General features: G+C 43.7%; 1 protein-coding gene across 1 annotated transcript in view; it reads left to right on the top strand.

The window, feature by feature from the left end:
* PTGS1 (prostaglandin-endoperoxide synthase 1) overlaps positions 1-19633 on the top strand; it is a 73279-nt gene that overhangs the window by 26617 nt on the left and 27029 nt on the right. The window contains exons 3-5 of the mRNA XM_066580828.1: positions 825-941; positions 6884-7024; positions 9004-9147. Coding sequence (XP_066436925.1) covers positions 825-941; positions 6884-7024; positions 9004-9147 — 402 coding nt within the window. The remainder of the gene's footprint in view (positions 1-824; positions 942-6883; positions 7025-9003; positions 9148-19633) is intronic.

Genomic DNA, 19633 nt, shown 5'->3' on the forward strand with positions numbered 1-19633 from the left:
TGTGTGTGTGTGTGTGTGTGTGTTATAGCATAGGAGGGAATACAACATTGTATAGCAACACATGGATGACTTGAATAAAGTCCTCCATGTGTTGCCATACAATGTTTTCTCTCCTATGAAATACGATGGTATGAAACTGAAAGGGAGGAGGCACAAATTAGATATTAGAAAAAAACTTTGACAGTGAGGGTGATCAATGAGTGGAACAGGTTGCCATGGGAGGTGGTGAGTTCTCCTTCAATGGAAGTGTTCAAACAAAGGCTGGACAAATATCTGTCTGGAATGATTTAATGAATCCTGCACTTAGCAGGGGGTTGGACTGATACCCCTGGAGGTCCCTTCCAACTCTACCATTCTATGATAAAGCTTATTAAGTAAAAAAAAAAAGTTGCTAATTATTTTGCATAATTAGCAATTTGTGCAAAAATTTGCAACTTTATCTTTGTTAAACCTTGCTACTCAAAAAAGTGGCTTGTGGCTATCCCGGATCGACAGGTTTTTGTATAACTTACACCAGAAACTAGTACAAATAATACCAGAAATGTACACCAGGTTTGAACTACATAGACTCGCTGAGATGCATCGAATGCGTGAAGACATATGTGCCTCTTTGTGTTTGGTGTGCCAGGGAAAACTATAGGAAGATTGGAGTTGGAAATGCCAGGCTTAGTAAGCTTTTTCCATGGTGCCTATAGCATGGCGCTATATGGATGGCACCTTGGCGCTATTGTGGTGGTTATCGTGTAGACTGTTGATATTAGACAGTAAACCATTTTAGCCCTGTGACGCCTCATTTTTTAAATGTCCCTTCATTTTAATTCTAGTGAATCCATGCTGCTACTTCCCATGCCAGCACAAAGGTATCTGCGTGAGGTATGACCCGGACGACTATGAATGTGACTGCACGCGAACCGGGTATTATGGGAAAAACTGTACAATCCGTAAGTTCTGAAACAAATGTGCTAATCATATCTAACACTTGTTTCCTGGAATGAAACCGAAGCTCTTGAGAGATCCTGCAGCTTTGGATATCGCGCAGTTAAAATAACTATGGAGTAGAGTACGTGACTTCAGAAGGCGAACCTTCCTTTCCAGATACAATGCATCGGTCTTGCCAGTTTTCGTCTTGATAAAATTTTGTGCATTTTTGAATCTTCCTGAGGAATTAAAAAAAAAAAAAAGTTAAAGGTTTCATGCAGTGAATTTTTGAGCGTAGAATATTAAAACATCTCTCGTCAAATATGTTTCACTTGATCTCTCCATCTTGAATAAACTCTCATAACATGCACAGAACTATACAGCTCGACGCAGTTCGTAATTTGCATGACATGAAGTTGTGTATATTGGCAATTGCTTTAAAAGGGCATTGGTTGGTAGTACAGATCCACACTATGTATACGGGTGGCTTAGATAGCCGTACTGCTAGTTGTGCAATAAAACTCCCAGGTTTGGGAAAAGAATGGGAGTTCAGGATGTGCTGCTGCGCAGGATAAGCGGTCTGCAAGGAGTGGTAGCTGATAATTACTGAATCCTTTATTACTAAAGCAGACTGTTTTGTGTGACCTGAGATAGAACAGATTCTGGAATTCTCAATCTCGGGTCACACCAGTCTGCTTTAGCAATAAAGGATTCCATAATGATCAACTACCACTTGTTGCCAACCTCTTATCCTACGCAGCAGCACATCCTGAACTTCCATTCTTTTCCCAAACCTGGTAGATCTTTTGCATAGCTGGCCATATGGACATCTAAATCGGTGTACATGGTGGCAAACCATACTAATAACCAATGCCGTTTTAAACAATGCAATTTGAAATTACTACAACTATACACCACTTCACGTCCTGAAATCTATTAACTGTGCCAAGTTGTACAGCTCGATTGATGCATGGTAATGGGGATGCAGTGTGTATTTGGTATGTACTATATACTTGTAGAAGCAGGAAGCTCATGGCAAATGGCAGGACAGGACAGCTATTGTCCCCGATTCCGATTGTATGGTGGTGTGATGAGTGGTAGACACTACCATCTGTCTTTAAACCAAGGTCTTCAAGGTTCAGAGCCAGTGTCCCACATGGGGTGACCGGTGTCAACATTCAGATGCCTGATCTTTACCAGCCTTGGGATACCAATGGCTGGTAAAAAAAAAAAATTACCGGCTAAGTGTTTATCTTTTGCTCTGTTACCTGGGCCATTGTCTCTGATTACAGCAACACCACATGAGTGAAATGCTTGACCTGTAGTTACTGCCCAGTTTAAGGTTCAGGATGGGAGGGGGCCTATTACTACTGGAGCCACTATTGGGGGCACTGTTACTACTAAAGGCACTGTGGCTATTAGTGCCACTGAGGAAGGGGGGCACAATTGGTTGCAGCAACTAGAATAACTGAGGTGAAATCTTACACTGTGATAAGTCATGCCCCTAACCCATCCTAAAGTATAACACTTTACCTTGGCTTTTTTTGTGATGAAGTTGGCAACCCTACCTATACATGGCTTTTTCTCCCATATCTGTAGGTCTTGCTTATTTTCCTTTTTACATCCGGTATCTACTATGTATGTTACCATTTGTTCGGCCAACTTATGTACTAACACTCTTCCTGATATACACATCAGTATACTGATTAACAATAAGGGTCCATATAACAATGTGGGTGTTGCACTATTAAATTGATAAGGGGTTATTCAGTGGCCATAGGGGGGCACACCTATTTTATGCCCAATACACCTGTGCAATAACCCACATGGCACTGGCTCATCAGATACACCTTGTATACCTGCCTCAAAGATGAAATGGGTGTTATTACCCATTGCTAAGTAGGATCTAGCAGCTGCCATGTTCTGCTCACTACACAGTGGAAATTAAATAGTATGTTGGGGTGCTTTTTATATGGGTAGACTGTGGAACGCTTATAGTGCATCAGTGATCGCTTCCAAGTGACCAGTCTCATTCACAGTAAACAAGCAGTTCATAAACAACTATCCCTGTTTACATGAGTCAATCATCATAAACCCTGCCTGTGAACGAATGACAAACGCTTACCGTTCAGTTTTGCACGATTCAACGATAAATTGAAGAATTGTTCCATGTAAAAAATAGATAAAAAATAAGAGCTTCCCCTGCTAAAGAGGAATGGGATTACTATTATTAAAATATAATATATATTTTATTAATATTTATAAATTAGTAGTAGTATAATATATAATTTTATTATATATAATGTAATAAAATATATAATAACTTTTATATTTTTTATTTAAATATAATATATTTTAATATTACATAATAAAACTTGAGAGGGAGTTTTCCATGACTTAAAATTGTATTTGCGGACTAGGACATGTGACTGCTGCAGCCAGTCATTGGCTATGGAATGTGACTGCTACAGTAGTCACTTGTCCTCGTCAGCAGCAACCTGGAAGTACAGTCTGGTTGTGAAGCAATTTCCAAGTCCTAGGAAAATGTCTTTAAATTAACAGATACGGAAAAAGCGATAGCAGGGCTTGTTGTAAATGGCAACAAGACAATTCTTGTCACCATTTGAAAATGGAATTGATGATCAGGGCCCTGACTTTATTTACTACTCTGTAATAGTTTTTCAAATGAAAACTTGTTAATATTGTAGTAACTTACAAAATTTGCAATGTCCCAGACAGGGCAACTATCATTGTGGGACCAAATGGTGGAAATGGTGCTGACTGTTAAAAATAAATAAATAAATAAATAAATATATATATATATATATATATATATATATATATATATATCACACAGAATGAGTCATGAGCAACAGAGAACATTCATAGGTAGAAATTATTTTTTTTTGTTTTATTATTTATATTAAAACGAAAAAAATAATTTCTACCTATGAATGTTCTCTGTTGCTCATATGACTCATTCTGTGCTTTTATAGGTGTTACACATTCAGCTAACATGTAAAATTAGTAGATGAAGGATATATTTCTCGGTGGATGATGCAAAAGCGCGCCCCACATATGATCAAGTTCATGTATAATTTAGTTTTAAGATCTTTGCATTTGATGTTCCTAATTCTAGTATTGTGGCAGGACATGGCAGATCTAGACTCCCCTGTTTCATTTTCTTCTAACTGTTCATGAACTCGCTGTGTACTTCCTTCCTGGTATCTGTTAGCAGGCACACGCAACAAGCGGCGGGAGCCCAGCTATCGTACATCCTGTGGATAGGTGATAAATGACAACTGTGAGAAAACCGCTTTAGCTATCAGGAGTAACGCGATCTGAGTGTCTGACACTTCAATGACTTGATAGCTTAGAGCTTCTTCATAGATCACTTTACTTTCTTTCCTTATTTACTGCTTGCCAGAACACCAGTGTGGGTGACCCCCCCCCCCCCCCCCAATCTTTAAGTCTTAGATCCACCCCTCAGTAAAATAAAGAATGGGAAGGGACTGCATAGAAAAAACAAGTCTGCACATGCACATCAGCAAATTAACCCTTTCCAATCCAATTTGTATCCTGGTTTTCCTAGGGGGCTTACTCTTTTTCTGCCGTTATACAACGACGCTATATGCTGGCTAAAGCCAGTACTGCATGAGGTGACACGTTGGATAGGCTCTGACAGCAGAGAGGCTGACAATATACAGTAAGGGAACCCTGACGGATGTCTTCCAACATCTGAGCTGTACAGCCTTAAATCACAATGTCTTCAGATGTCAGACAGTGGATTGGAAAGGGTTAAGTGTGAAAGTGCACAATAAGCTGTAGCTGCAACAAAATACAGTAAGAGGCACACACTTCAGCACTTGTAGATATAATACCTTTTAATGACTAACAAAAATACATGATGTTAATGCGAGCTTTCAAACCAACGCAGGGCTCTTCTTCAGGCTTAAATTAAATAGATCTAAAAAGGCATACACATTTATACACCCATACTTAAGACAAGGCATAGACATGGATGTGATTGGTTTGCACTTAAAAGAATACTGCAACAGAGACATAAACCTGTTTAACTAGACACTGATAAGGGAGTGAAAATTTTATGGTCCCTGAATTACTGTTGGGGGGAGGGGGGTAGCCACCAGGCCAGCAGTATTATCTGTGCTATAGATGTCTCATACCTCCCCTTCACGCATGAATCCTCATGAAGAATTTAATCTACTATGCAAAGTGTCAAAAGTTGTTATAAATTTTATATTCCCAAATTCTTCTATGGCTTTGTGACTCATAAGTATGTGTGTATAAATATGCATGCCTATTTTTCACTTAGGCCTGAAGAAGAACCCTGTGTTGGTTCGGAAGCTTTCACTAACACCATGTATTTTTGTTATACACTACAAGGTATCATATCTACAAGATTACTTGGTTTCTCTTGCTGGGAACAGTCACATTTTGCTCTACTGGCTAACATGGTACTAAACGTTTTGGGTTTTTTTTCATTATACTAACAGCATAAAAATGCGGGGTGGTTAGTACACAATTTGATCAAAATCTTGTGGGCCCATCTGCCACGTTAATGCAAATCTTAATGAATGGATATCTAGCTTTATAGACCTCTTTAGGCTTAAAAGCCTCCACATGAATAGGAAAGCTGGATAGCTGTCTATATACAATCATTGAACCACCTGTGACAGATGGGAAATCTGCACTCAAGCACTTCACTTTCCCATCTGCCGCAGGTGGTCCAGTGACAATGTATAGCCAGTTATCCACTTTCCCATTCATGTGGAGGCTTTTCAGCCCAAAGAGATGTCTGTAGAGCTAATTATCCATCAGGTCGGTTTCACATGGGTGTTAAAATCGCACAATTTTTTTAGTGATGTAACAGTGCGATAAATCGAATGTATGTGAAGCCCATGCTTTCCTATTGACGATATTTTGTAGCATGCAACATTGCGAGAAAAAACAATTGTGGGTTGCTAGAGTTGCCTGTGACTTGTGATGTTGTGTAGCAATGTTTCCCTATGGACCCTTTCTATGTGTCGCATTGCACGAAAATGCGGTTTTTGTGCGATAAAACTTTTTTAGAGTAGGAAATCCTACTGCTTGTCCTTAAAATACGCCCTAGCTGCCATTAACAAAAAAAATAAAAAAATACTCCACCGCATCTCCTCTGCAGGTTCCCGACGCTTATCTTCAAGCAACTCTTCCTAGTCGGGAATTTGAAAATCCTCGTTTCCAGGAAGTGCTGCCTCTGGTTCTCGAGTGCCGGGGCTAATCCAATCAATCGGAGCCAGTGCTCCAGGAACCAATCACAGCTATTGATATTGCATTGAATGGCTGTGATTGGTTTATCAAGCGCTGGCTGTGATTGGCTGAGCCACAGCGGTCGAAAACCAATCACAGACAGTGTTTCCATAGGCAAGGACCTTGAATCTCTAATCCAGGAATCGATGACTGAAGACTTCAAACAAGTCTGCCTGAGCTTTAGGAGAGACACGTGGGGAGCTGACAGTGCCTGAGAGGTGATGTATTCTTTTTGTATTTTTCTTTATGCAGAAAGGGCTTATTTTTGGGGTAGGACTTATGTTTCAAGCCCCCCTCCACCCCGGCAAAATAGTGCTACAAAAGTCTCGTGACTTTGTAGTGACGCAAAATCGCAATATTGCCGTGAGAAAATGCACAGATATTGGACAGACCGCCGCGATATCGCGTCGCCTGTGTGAAAGAGACCTTGAGGTTTGTCTTGATGTGGCGGATGGGCTCACGTGATTTTGATCAATTTGTGCGCCAAGAACCTTGTTGTTTTTTTTTAATGTAGACAGTTATACATACTTTAGATCTGCATAACAGTGCACAAGTGTTAAACGATCTGTCTGTTACTGTAATTGGATGTGACTGATATATGCATATTTATCTCTGTTAATAGAATACCACTTACGGTATTTAATTTTACTTGCAGCTGAATTATGGACAAGAATCCGTGAATTTGTGCGTCCAAGCCCTTCCTTCACCTACTACATGCTGACCCACTATAAATGGGTTTGGGATATAATAAATAACAGCTTTATCCGTGATACAATTGTTAGGCTTGTTTTAACAGGTAAGATCTTACTCCTCATTGTCTACCATAAATTTCTGACAAACCTTCTCCACGGGATAGTGATGGGGCAGGGGTGTAGCTAAAGGCTCATGGTCCCGCGTGCAAAAGTTTATCTCAGGGGGCCCCCCAACTTCTCTTAACTCCTTAACGCAGAGGCATAACTTGAAGCTCCCGGGCCCCAATGCAAAACCTGTAACAGGGGCCCCCTATCTATAATGCTTTATTCATAGTACTGGGCTCCCTATATGAAGAAGAGAGGCCTTATGGGCTCCCCAAGGCTTCTGGGCCCGGGTGCAACCGCACCCCCTGCATCCCTTATAGTTACGCCAGTGGGATGTGGCTTATTTACTAATACTGTCTAAAGGTTAGGCTGTCTTTAAAATGCGTCACTTTTATCATAAAGGTTCTGCTGAATGATAAATCTGTCAAATTTTTAAGACTGGTGGTCTAAACTTAGACTAGACAATTTAGTTGGCTTGGTGTAGAACAAACATTGCACCAAATTTTTAGCACAATTCGCAGAAATTTGGCACAATTTTTGGTGCAAGTCAGACCACACCACTTTAACAGTTCACCAACTTGTCTGAAACAAAAGGGTCTAAAAACACATGATGGATGAGGTGCAGGCATGTAAGACAAGCGGAAATTTACTAAGCTTGGCATTTCCGACAACTAGCTTCGTATGATTTCCCTAGGCTCATGCATCTTCATGTATTCATCACATCCCAACAGATCATGTTCCTTCTAAGAAATGTTCGACAGGTCCGACCTAGCGTACATTTCTGGTATAACTTATGCCAGCTTCTTGAGTAAATTATACATAAATCTGTTGTTCTGGAGCTACCATGCCCCCTCCTGAAAGGCCTACTTACTTTTGAAAAAGTATAATAGAACAGAATGAGGTATCCACAGTCCAGATATAGAGAAAGAATAGCAATAAATGTATAAAGAAACAATCCAGATAAGAGTGGACTTACTAGTTTGGTATGGAGCCCATCAGTAGACAGAACTCCACAACAAAGGGTCCACTTCAGCCTTATAGTCCCTATGGTATAGGATCTCGGTAAGATCAGGAGAGCAGCAGGGGGAAGAGATCCAGGGTATCCAAGCTCTGTAGTAAGCAGTATAGAAATCAGGGGTTTAGCTTTTCTCCTTGTTTCTACACTTTTGAAAAAGTGGCAGAGCAAATGCAGAGAGCTAAAGTCACAACTTTTTGTGCAAATACCCATTTCTGCTAACTTTTTACAACTTTTTGTTTTACTTCTGAGGGCTCAGTCAGACGAGCGTGTTTTACACGCTGCTAAGAAACGTGTAAAGCATGCTGCTGACATGCAGGGCTGCTCCGCAGAGCAGCCCGTTCACATGTCTTTAGTGCGGGCTGCATGCTTCCACGGCTCCCATAGAAGCCTATGATAAGCACTCTGGACAGCGTGCACCATGGAGCTGACAGGCGAGTCGGCACTTGCTGTCCTTTCTTTGATAGGAGAGCAGATTCTGCGCTTCTTAAAAGGGTCCATGTGAGCGCTTCCATAGCATCCTATTGGTTGCTATAGAAGCGTGGTTTTACACGCTGCTGTTGCAGTGTGTAATACACGCTTGTCTGACCAAGCCCTGAAAGAGTAAAAGCTTATAAATGTGCTGCATTTTCCTGTGTAACTTTCACCAGAAAGCACTCCTATTTTGAATAATAAGCCCCAATGTCTGAAGAGAATAATTAAGGCCATGGTTACACTGGTAAGTGTGTCACTGGTAGAAAGTCGTATTCGTAATGGTAGGAATTTGTAACTTGAAATGAAAATGATCGTAGTTGTTGCTAATGTTGCCCAAGTAGTGCAGGTGACCACTCCAGACACCCCTACAATATACTGTGTGCAGCTGTAGACTTGGTGCATGGACTGCACTTTGTTCTTTTGGAAAACCTGCTCATTAAAAGTGCAAGTTTAGCAATAATGAAAATACATCTTTGTATAAAATTTCAGTGCGAGCTACTTTGATACCAAGTCCTCCAACGTATAATTCAGCGTATAGCTACCTCAGCTGGGAAGCCTATTCCAATGTCAGCTATTTCACAAGAGTGCTGCCATCCGTGCCAGACAACTGCCCTACACCAATGGGCACGAAAGGTAAGATGTGAATAAACCTTTCTACAATGCATGCCATCTTTATATACAAGACATGTTTTATTGTATGTGTATCTGCTATGCCTTTTTTTATATTGGTTTATTGTGGTTCTTTGGACTTTAAAAGTTGAAAAATGCACAGGACACAAGAGTCACGTCACGGGGGTTAAATAATTGACCTAAAAGTAGAGAAATCTAGAAAGCGAATATACATGTCTGTATGAGCATAGCTGATGTTAAAGCTCGATGAGCTGGCTGGTTTTGTGAGACTGGCTTTCACTTTTGGGAATCGCCCTATGTCATTTAATGGGACTATACCACTACCTTTTTTTTTTCTTTTTAATTTAAAACCCGATAAACTTTTCCAACCTGTTTATTTTCTGATTGCAGATTTTTTTTTTAACTACTGGGGCTAGTGAGGGGGTTACTAGAACTACTGGAGCTAGTGAGGGGGTTACTAGAACTACTGGAGCTAGTGAGGGGGTTACTAGAACTACTGGGGCTAGTGAGGGGGTTACTAGAACTACTGGGGCTAGTGAGGGGGTTACTAGAACTACTGGGGCTAGTGAGGGGGTTACTAGAACTACTGGGGCTAGTGAGGGGGTTACTAGAACTACTGGGGCTAGTGAGGGGGTTACTAGAACTACTGGGGCTAGTGAGGGGGTTACTAGAACTACTGGGGCTAGTGAGGGGGTTACTAGAACTACTGGGGCTAGTGAGGGGGTTACTAGAACTACTGGGGCTAGTGAGGGGGTTACTAGAACTACTGGGGCTAGTGAGGGGGTTACTAGAACTACTGGGGCTAGTGAGGGGGTTACTAGAACTACTGGGGCTAGTGAGGGGGTTACTAGAACTACTGGGGCTAGTGAGGGGGTTACTAGAACTACTGGGGCTAGTGAGGGGGTTACTAGAACTACTGGGGCTAGTGAGGGGGTTACTAGAACTACTGGGGCTAGTGAGGGGGTTACTAGAACTACTGGGGCTAGTGAGGGGGTTACTAGAACTACTGGGGCTAGTGAGGGGGTTACTAGAACTACTGGGGCTAGTGAGGGGGTTACTAGAACTACTGGGGCTAGTGAGGGGGTTACTAGAACTACTGGGGCTAGTGAGGGGGTTACTAGAACTACTGGGGCTAGTGAGGGGGTTACCAGAACTACTGGGGCTAGTGAGGGGGTTACCAGAACTACTGGGGCTAGTGAGGGGGTTACCAGAACTACTGGGGCTAGTGAGGGGGTTACCAGAACTACTGGGGCTAGTGAGGGGGTTACCAGAACTACTGGGGCTAGTGAGGGGGTTACCAGAACTACTGGGGCTACTGTTGGGTTAATATTGCTACTGAGCGAGTTATAACTGGGGTCACTGTGGGGGTAACTATTGTTACTGGTGGCCATGGTGGCTCTAGCTTCGCTACAAGATGTGATATGGGCGGGCATGAAGGCACAACGGTTCAGTATAGTATTCTCCACATTGCTGTAACTGAGCCTCTAGATCGTGTAAACTCGTAGGCTGTGGAAGTTGCTGCCCCAGGTGGTCCCATATATGTTCTATTGGTAATAGCTGAACTTTTTGCACCCAGGCCCCTGAGTCTTTAGTTACGCCCCTGGCTACAGAGACATAATGCAGGATTTCCACCGGTGCATGTTCTTTCTTCAGAGGTGGAAAGTTTCTGCATTGTTCTGTTGCTGGAAGCTTATGTCTGATACAAGAGTTCTAGTTCTAGACTTCTATATTGGTTATGGCTGTGTCTAACGTCGTCCAGACAGAAGCACATCCACTGGAGCTTCTACATCTTACAGTTCTCTTCTGTCATACATTTCCTGCATGTTGTGTGGAGAACATTTCCTGACTATCCAGGCATGATGCAATTAGAGAAAAATGTGAAGTTCATTCTGGATGTGAGGTTTCTACCCAACCATTTATTATCTTGGTTATCATGTCAGTTTGTTGATGTTGAGCCGCCCAGGAATCTGCAGATACTTGTGCTCTGCCTTGCCCCATGACTTGCATGTTGTGTGCTTGGTGAAGAAAAATCTAGATGTTCAATTACTCAACAATATTTTGTGAGGCAGCGGTTTGCAGAAGTAAGAAATTAAAGGTTAAAGGGAATCTGTCAATGAGCCCCATAAACTGAAGTTATGGGCTCCTAGGAGCTGAATCCAGGGATACCACTGCCAGGGGTGTAACTATAGGGGATGCGGTTGCACCCGGGCCCAGGAGCCTTAGTGGGCCCATAAGGCCTCTTCTCCATATAGAGAGCCCAGTACTATGAATAAAGCATTATAGTTGGGGGCCCTGTTACAGATTTTGCATTGGGGCCCAGAAGCTTCAAGTTATGTCTCTGCTATCATACTTGCCTTCCTTGCTGTTTCTCTCCTGTTGGTTGGCCAAGCCACTGCATGCATCTTGCAGGGTATAGGCACGCTTCTAATGACGAACTAGTCCTGACATGGAGTGCAGCTAGTTACTCCGCTGGAGGCATGTAGCAGCAGCTTTGCAACAATGTGGATTGCACAGTACTATAGCAAGACTATGCAGAGGTATGGGGGTCAGCCAGTGGGTGCCTTCTATGGCAGGGGAAGTGAATAGGGCGATGGTGATCTACTTTATATGGGGGTTGGGGAAATAATATACTGGGTGGAAATGCAGATGACGGATTGGGCAGATTAAGTAGTCACAATGCAACTGTTACCATGCAGCGCGGCACGGGGTCCCGCGGTCGGTGCGCGTCGCTCCGGCGTCGGCTCCGGCGCCTGGAGCCCTGTGTCGGGGTTATCCCAGCGGCTTTGGGGGGCTGGTGGGCGGTGGCGTGGGTGTGTCCGCCCGTAGGGTGCCGCCCGCACTCCTCCGTTCTTCTTATACAGCAGTGGGTGGAGTTGCCTCCTCCCACTCTCCGCCCCTGGGCGGAACCTTGTGGTTAAAAGACTGGCAGTGAATTGAGCTCACTGCCAGTTATTGGTTCTGCTTTCATCTAGTCAGTCTGTCTGCAGTTTACCTCAGCCAGTCCCTAGTTGTCTGTCAGCTCCTTCTTCCTATCCTTTGCTCAGTCTGTTTCTGTTAGCCTCTAGTCTGGTCTGTCTCAGTCAGCACTGGTTGCTATTCAGTGTCCTGTCAGTTTGCCTGTGAGCTCCATCTCCAGCCCTGCTTGTACTTGTAAGTTCTGTTGGTTGGTTCCACCTGCCTCTTCTGTCGGCACTCTGTCCCCCGTTAGTGAGTTTCCATCTAGGTAGTCGCCAGGTCCCTAGCCAGAGCAGGGACCGCCGCCCAGTTGCCCGCCTGGGGTTAGCCAGGGCCGAGGCAAGTAGGCAGGGACAGTGGGGTGCGGGAAGATCAGGGCACCCCACCTGGTGCTCGGGAGGGGGGGGGGGGCAGAGTGCCGTAACAGCAACAGTTTTTCTGGTGAAATTCTGCACCATAAAACTCCTTCCATTGTTTGCTCCACATTTCCTGTGTGAAACTTTCGGGCACTTTAAATTTTTTTTACTAGTGTGAAAAAGGGAGTGGCTTTGTGAAAAGGGGACATTGCATAATTTGTGCCAAAAAAATGATGCAAATAGCTCAAATTTTAGTGCAATTTTTGGTATAAGCTAGCTGGTATAATCTTTAGACTACACAGTTTTAAGATCCAGTAGATTTCCCATCCGGCAACAGTTGCTGTGATGAATCTGGTGCACTTTAAGACTGTCCTAATTTGTACAGTCTAGTAACTTTTAGACAGAATTTGTAAATGTGTCCTATTAATGTGGGGAGGGAGATATACTGCATGGGGGTTATTATACTTGGAGCTATGGTACGTGGGAAGTTAGATAATATGGATGGAGGTGGAGTAGTGGTGATACTAGCATTGATCTCTGGAGAGGACATGGGACAGTGAGTTACTAGAGGCAGGGAAGTGATATTGGGTGTGCAGATGATAATGGAGGGAGAGCTGGTATTTGGAGGGGGCTGGGTCATAATACTGAACAGTATCTAAAACCATTTGTTTAATTTTTCTCCTTCTATAATGGTTGTATGGAGATGGGGCTTAATGACTGCGTGGACCCTTCTCTGCTAATCAGCCTCCTGAGTCAAAATTTGCACCAAAATCCGTGAGATTTCTCCTAATTTTGAAGTGGTGATATCGGTGCTGAAAACTTTCCACTTAACTTGACATACTGCAAATTTAAAGTCTTCTCCACCTCAATTTCAGTGTCTTTTTTTTTCCCTCCACACCATGACTTGTATTGTAAATGTAGCAGAAATTCTGCAGGCATTGCTTTTACAGGTAAGTACTAAAAGCTCCCAAAATAAAATCCTAGATCTTTCCTGGTCTCTAATGATGCTTTAGAACAAGTGAGCCACTGACTTTTACATACTGGTAAAAAAAAAGTCAGTTTCACACATGTGGAGCAAACAATGGAAGAAGTTTTCGCCAGAAAAACTGTTGCATTTTGATTAATCTGCCCCAACACATTATCTTTCTCAGTGATTACTTTTAATTAATGGTCATCCCAGAGGCGTAACTTTAAGCTCCCGGGCCCCGATGCAAAATTTGTAACAGGGTCCCCAACTATAATGCTTTACTCATAGTACTGGGCTCCCTATATGGAGAAGAGAGGTCTTATGGGCCCCCTAAAGCTCCTGGGCCTGGGTGCAACCACATCCCCTGCATCCTCCATAGTTATGCCCCTGGGTCATCCAACTATACTAGAATACAGGCTTGAAGATCTGGACCAGTACAAGATCAGTAAAGGATTATTGACTGAAAAAGAGCAAACATTTCAAAAAGTTCAGTTCTGCCCCTTTGCCGAATTCTGTCAAAAAGTTCTGTATAGTCTGACTTGGTTTAACCAAACTGGAAATTCATAGAAAGTGTTCTGTACTTGTTTTATGGGATTTTAAGAGTCCTGAAATGACAATGGTGGTTCCTCTTCAATGAATGTGGCTCAGTGAATGGCACTGTTGTCTTTTGGTCAGATTTGAACTTGGAACCCCAGCACTGCAAGAAAACCTCTGCATTCAATCAGGAAAACTCTACGCAAATGTTGTCTTTGGTCAAATTTAAACCTATGACTCAGTCGCTGCAAGACAATAGTGTTAACCACTGAGCCACCATGCTGATTGCTTCTTTGGGGAGGAGAAAGAGTAACAAGAAAAAAAGAATATACAAACTCCATGCAGAAATTGACCTTGATCAGATTTGATCTGGTTCCCTCTTCCTCCTTTCTCCTCTTGAAGAGAACAGGAAGAAAAACCATAGGGAGAACATACAAGCTCCATGCGGGCCTGGATGGGCCAGTTGATGGGCCTCCAGCTCTCGCTCATGACCTGAAGGTTGCGGGTTCAATCCCTGCTTGGTTCAGGTAGCCGACTCAAGGTTGACTCAGCCTTCCGTCCTTCCAAGGTCGGTGCAATGAGTACCCAGCTTGCTGGGGGGTAAAATATGACTAGAAAAGGCAATGGCAAACTACCCTGCAAAAGTAGTCTGCCAAGAAGACCTCACTCTAGGAGTCAGTCATGACTCGGTGCTTGCACCAGGGGACTTTACCTTTTACCTCTGTTATAGCATTGCTGAACAAACTCTCCTGCCTGTAGTGATACTTGTCAGTGCCTGAATGGTAAGGATTTATGTAATCCACTCATGCTCATGATCATTAAATTGCTCTACCTGAATGCATATTCTGGGCTCGCTGCAGGGTATGTTGGCACCTGCATTACGTGATTTCTTTCACTAAATTAACATAACTAATGCTTGTAAAAGTATTAACTGCAGTCGACCAATACTAAATCACAATAAGCACAAGGCTTGCCTGCATGTCATTGCAGCCTTGTAACTGATGCCATTGGATCCCTGACAGAATTATGGACTGTTCCAGAATATTCTGAGTTCAAAAGGAAGATAATGGCTCTCGCCCTGCAGATGCTTGCAAAAAGTTGGGTGTGGGGTCAAAGATCCAGTAAGTTTATTGCAATTTAAGCTAGTCACATTAATGCTTCATATAAATGTTCAGATTTATCAGGTCTTAGATCAGCTTTTTAATATTTTTGTTCATCTTGATTAGCCAGGTGATTAAAATCGCCCCGATTTTTAGCAAAATCGAATTGGGTAGGTCTAAATTGCTTTTGGGTGAAAACCGGCAAAAAAACAAATTTCCCATAATGCCTGCTGCAGAGGTCAGCGTGCAGCCAATCGGCAGCCCGGGTGCCTTCATGGCATTAAATATATATATCTTTAATAAGGGAGTATTGGCCCAGAGTTTGGGGTCCGCTCCGGCACGTTAGAATGCATGTTCTATGTATGTCTCGTGTCATTGTCATGAGTGTTGTATGAGTTAGTGTTATATGTATTAACACCTCCAGGTGTGTTAGGGGTGATGTCTGGAAGATGTATCAATTTGTCTGTTCGCACGTGAGTTGTGGGTCAGGTGTCAGGAGGAGTTGAGTGGAAAGAGAGCAGGTTGAGTGATGGAGATGGAGGAGAGATGGGCTGTTGCTCCGGGTGGAGCTCAGCCAGGTCAGAATCTCTCCTTATAAGAAGCTTGCCCTTTCGGGGGTTTTGGAACCCGGGACATGCTGTGGACGCATGGGTGTGAGCGCAAGTTTTGGATGTTCCTATGTGGAAACTGCAAGTTATGTGAGAGCAGTGAGTAACCACTTGATCATGGCCACAAGTATGAAAGTGTTTTGGAGTCCGTCCAGTTGAGAGAGTTTCATCCAAGAGCGAGAGATTCATCAGATAACTGTGACTGTGGATACGTGTGCCTTGGGAAACCCGAACTGCACGAGAGCGAGAAAAGAGGCAAGAGATGTAAGCCTACAAATCAGCTATCCCTGTTAAAGTTACTACATACAAGTTGTTTTCATTGTTATCTGGAAGAAGAGAAGTTTAGGTAAAAGAACAAGACTGCACGTTACCGGTTCTTGTTGAAAAAGTACTTTCTGTTTGCACTTACTTTATTTAAGCTGGGTAATCCGCTGCTGATTTAGGAACATTTACGCAACAGGGCCCGCTCCTTGGATGCTGCAAGGGCAGCAATGTCATTGGATGCCTGCATCACATGACCTAGCCATATATAAAATAGGCAAGATGTAACTAGTGACCATTTTACAGTTGAGTACAGGACCGAGAAGCTGCATCATGTTTATGTGCCTATATACCATGTGGTCTGTTGTCAATAGGGACAGATATTCTACAGAGGACATATTGCTGTTGGTGGTAGATGGCGCCAATCGCATTAAAGTCAATAAAAAGTTCAATAAAGTTAAAGATTCAGCTGCCCTGATGGATCGGAACCATCAGGGCAGCTGAGAGTAGTCACCCAGGTCCTCCGCTATCTCCCACGGTAATCTGGTCCTCCAGAACCTGATGCTGTCTTCTGCGCATGCGCGCCAGGCGTCATTACGTAAGACACATGCGCAAAAGGCTCGGGGCCCTGGGAAATTTGAAACTTCCTGAAGGTAGCTGGGAGGCAGGAGATGTCACCGGGCCTGTGATCCCCGTTATATAACTAACAAAAAAAAAGTTAGTTCCAGCTGCCCTCATGGATCGGATCTATGGAGGCAGCTGAAAATGCTCACCCCCAATTCTCCATGTTGTCCCCTGGTGATCGGACCTGACGGGAGCTTCTGCACATGCGCTAATGTGGTGCACATACGCAGAAGCCTGGCAAATTTAAAATCTGCCTGCACCCGGCTGTCAAAGATAGCCGAGTGCAGGGAGATGTGAACGGGGACCGCTGTATGCGGTTCCTGGTCACATGATCACCATTATTCACTGGATAACACTGATCGTGTAAAGTTAAAAAAAAGAATAAAAAGTTTAAAAAGCTAAGTTCTATCTCCTCTTACGGAACATATCTGTAAGGGGAGATGAAAATACATAACTAAGGTCCCCGGATTTGTCCCCCAATGGGATCTTTATCTGAAGACCTTACCCCGGGTTCTGCGCATGCGCCCGTCAGCAAAATGGCGGACGCATGCGCAAAAGTCGAGGATTGCCCAGGAAATTTAAAATCTCCCTGCTACTGGCTACCAAAGGTAGCAAAGAGCCTGAAGATGTCACAGGGGGCTGTGGTGAGCAGTCTCCAGTCACATGGTCCCAGTTATCCCGTGGATAATGGCGATCACTTAAAAGTTAAAAAAAGCTGAAGTTTCATCTCCCCTCACCGATGCGATCGGTGAGAGGAAATGAAACTTTTTACCAGAAGCCTCGTATTTAAACTCTGACATGATCCTCCTCCACTGACATCACTCGGATTCTGCGCATGCACCAGCCAGCAAAATGCCAGGCACATTTGCAGGAGCCGGAAGGACCTGGGAAATTTAGAATCTCCTTGCTCTCGGCTACTAACGGTTGCTGAGAGCAAGGAGCAATGACTGGTGGCCTTGGTGAGCGGTCCCCAGTCACGTGATCAAAAGGTAGCGATCTACCACTAGGCCAGTCTCATACGACCGGATAGGAATTATGGATTCCGCATGCGTCTGATCCGCGGTAATACGCGGATCAGTCAAATGCATTGGTTACACAATTCCGCTCACATTAGCGAGTTGGAATTACGTAATCCACTCGCAGAAAACAGAACGCAGCCTGTTCTATTTTACCGTGGATATCTGCAGCATAGAGCCCATTGTGTTCTATGGTCACAGATCTACCCACAGCGCATATGCTACTAGATTGTGTACGGGCTGCCGGTATCCGCGTCATCACTAAGCAATGGCACAGGAAATACAAACAAAAAAAGCTGAACTGCGCATGACCGCCTGTGTGAGTACACCGTTATACGCAGTACATTACATGTACGGCCAAGCTCACAGCTTGGATCCGCGGACGGCCTCCGCAAGCAGATTCTACATACGGCCGTGTGAACCTGGCGTTATTCAGACCGCTACCTGTAATACGTAATTTACAAGAAGCACCCGGGAACGCTCGCCTTCCTGCCGTTCCAGAAGCAGCTTGTAGAGCGCCTTCTGTGTGAGACCGCCGTACCTCAGCAAGCTTACGAAGCCTCACAGAGTGCCACTTTTTTTTTATACCCCATCCCGGCCACTGGGGTCAAGAAATACCCCCTCAAAAAACTTGGGAAGAGGAGAGATACCCAGTTTTATTCCCCCATGTGGCCATCTCAACCGGGCCTCCGTAATTACCCCTGTCTTCATACATACCACACAGTTTGTATTATTACTTTTATCTAAGATCTAGGGAACGCCAAAAAAGGGGTGAAGGGGGGGGGGGGGGTTATTTTTAGGGAGTCTTTTTTTTTTTTTCTGCACAAATTAACAATGTGGCCTGGAATTTATTCAGTTGTGCCCTGAAATCCAATGGCTGTTCCCATTACAGGCCTATCCATGTCTCCTATAAGTAGATTAAGGCCACAATGGGTAGGTTTCTGAACACAGAACAGTCATCCATTTTGGGGTGTAAGTCATCATTCATATGTGTGCTGTACGGAAAAAAAAAAGTTTTTAAAAGGACACCATTTGCAAAAGAATGAAAAATCCCAATTTTTATCCTACTGCTTTGCTTAGTAAAAACACACAGTACACCCCTAGAGGAATTCATTAAGGGGTCTAGTTTTCAAAATGGGGTCATTTGTGGGGGTTCTGTCGTTTTTGCCGCGCAAGGGCTCTACAAGTGGGCAATGGGGCCTAAATCGCCATCAAGCAAAATTTCTGTTCTAAAAGCCACCGACTGCTCCTTTCGGTTTGGGCATTATTGTGCATACGGACGTAATATTAGGGCCACAATGGCTATGTTTCTGAACACAGGACAAACTGGTATCCATTTTGGGGTGTACACCTGGCTATAAAATGATGCATTTGCAAAAATATGGAGTTTTATTTTTCCTCCTCTACATTGCATTAATTCCTGAAAAAAAACTGTTGGGTAAAAATACTCATGACCTCCCCCCCCCCCCCCCCCCCCAGCGAATATATTAAGTGGTGTAGTTTTTTAAATTGGGTCATTCGTGGGGGTATCTATCATTCTGACACCTATGAGCCTTTGCAATCTTGGCTTGGTGTAGGAAGACAAAGTGTTCCTTAAAATGTTAATAATTAATGTTAAATTTGTACGTCTCCTAAATGGTTAAAAAAATGAGTTTTCCGTCAGGGACACATTATCCCTCTTTCAACCAGACATTCTGAGCACTAATCATAACCTACTTTCTCATAAACTTCTCAGGACATTTCGCCCCTTCAAGGGGATCACCTCAAAAATCTACAACACTCATCCATAATAAGGAAAACCCCTCTTAGATCTCCAGTTGGGAAAAAGATCTTGGCACTACATTCTCCCAAGAGGAAATCCTGGACATTTTAAGTAACTCACACTCAGGCCTCAGTCACACAGGCGCATCGGTGCCGATGCGCCCGTGTGACTGCAGGAAGGAGACGGACGTACCTAAAGACGGCCATCTCTCTGCAGCGCCGGAGGAAAGAACACATGACCGGCAATGGAGCCGGTCACATGTTCTTTCCTCCAGCGCTGCAGAGAGACGGCCGTCTTCAGGTACGG

This window comes from Eleutherodactylus coqui, chromosome 10, assembly GCF_035609145.1.
Source record: "Eleutherodactylus coqui strain aEleCoq1 chromosome 10, aEleCoq1.hap1, whole genome shotgun sequence".
Classification (NCBI taxonomy): domain Eukaryota; kingdom Metazoa; phylum Chordata; class Amphibia; order Anura; family Eleutherodactylidae; genus Eleutherodactylus; species Eleutherodactylus coqui.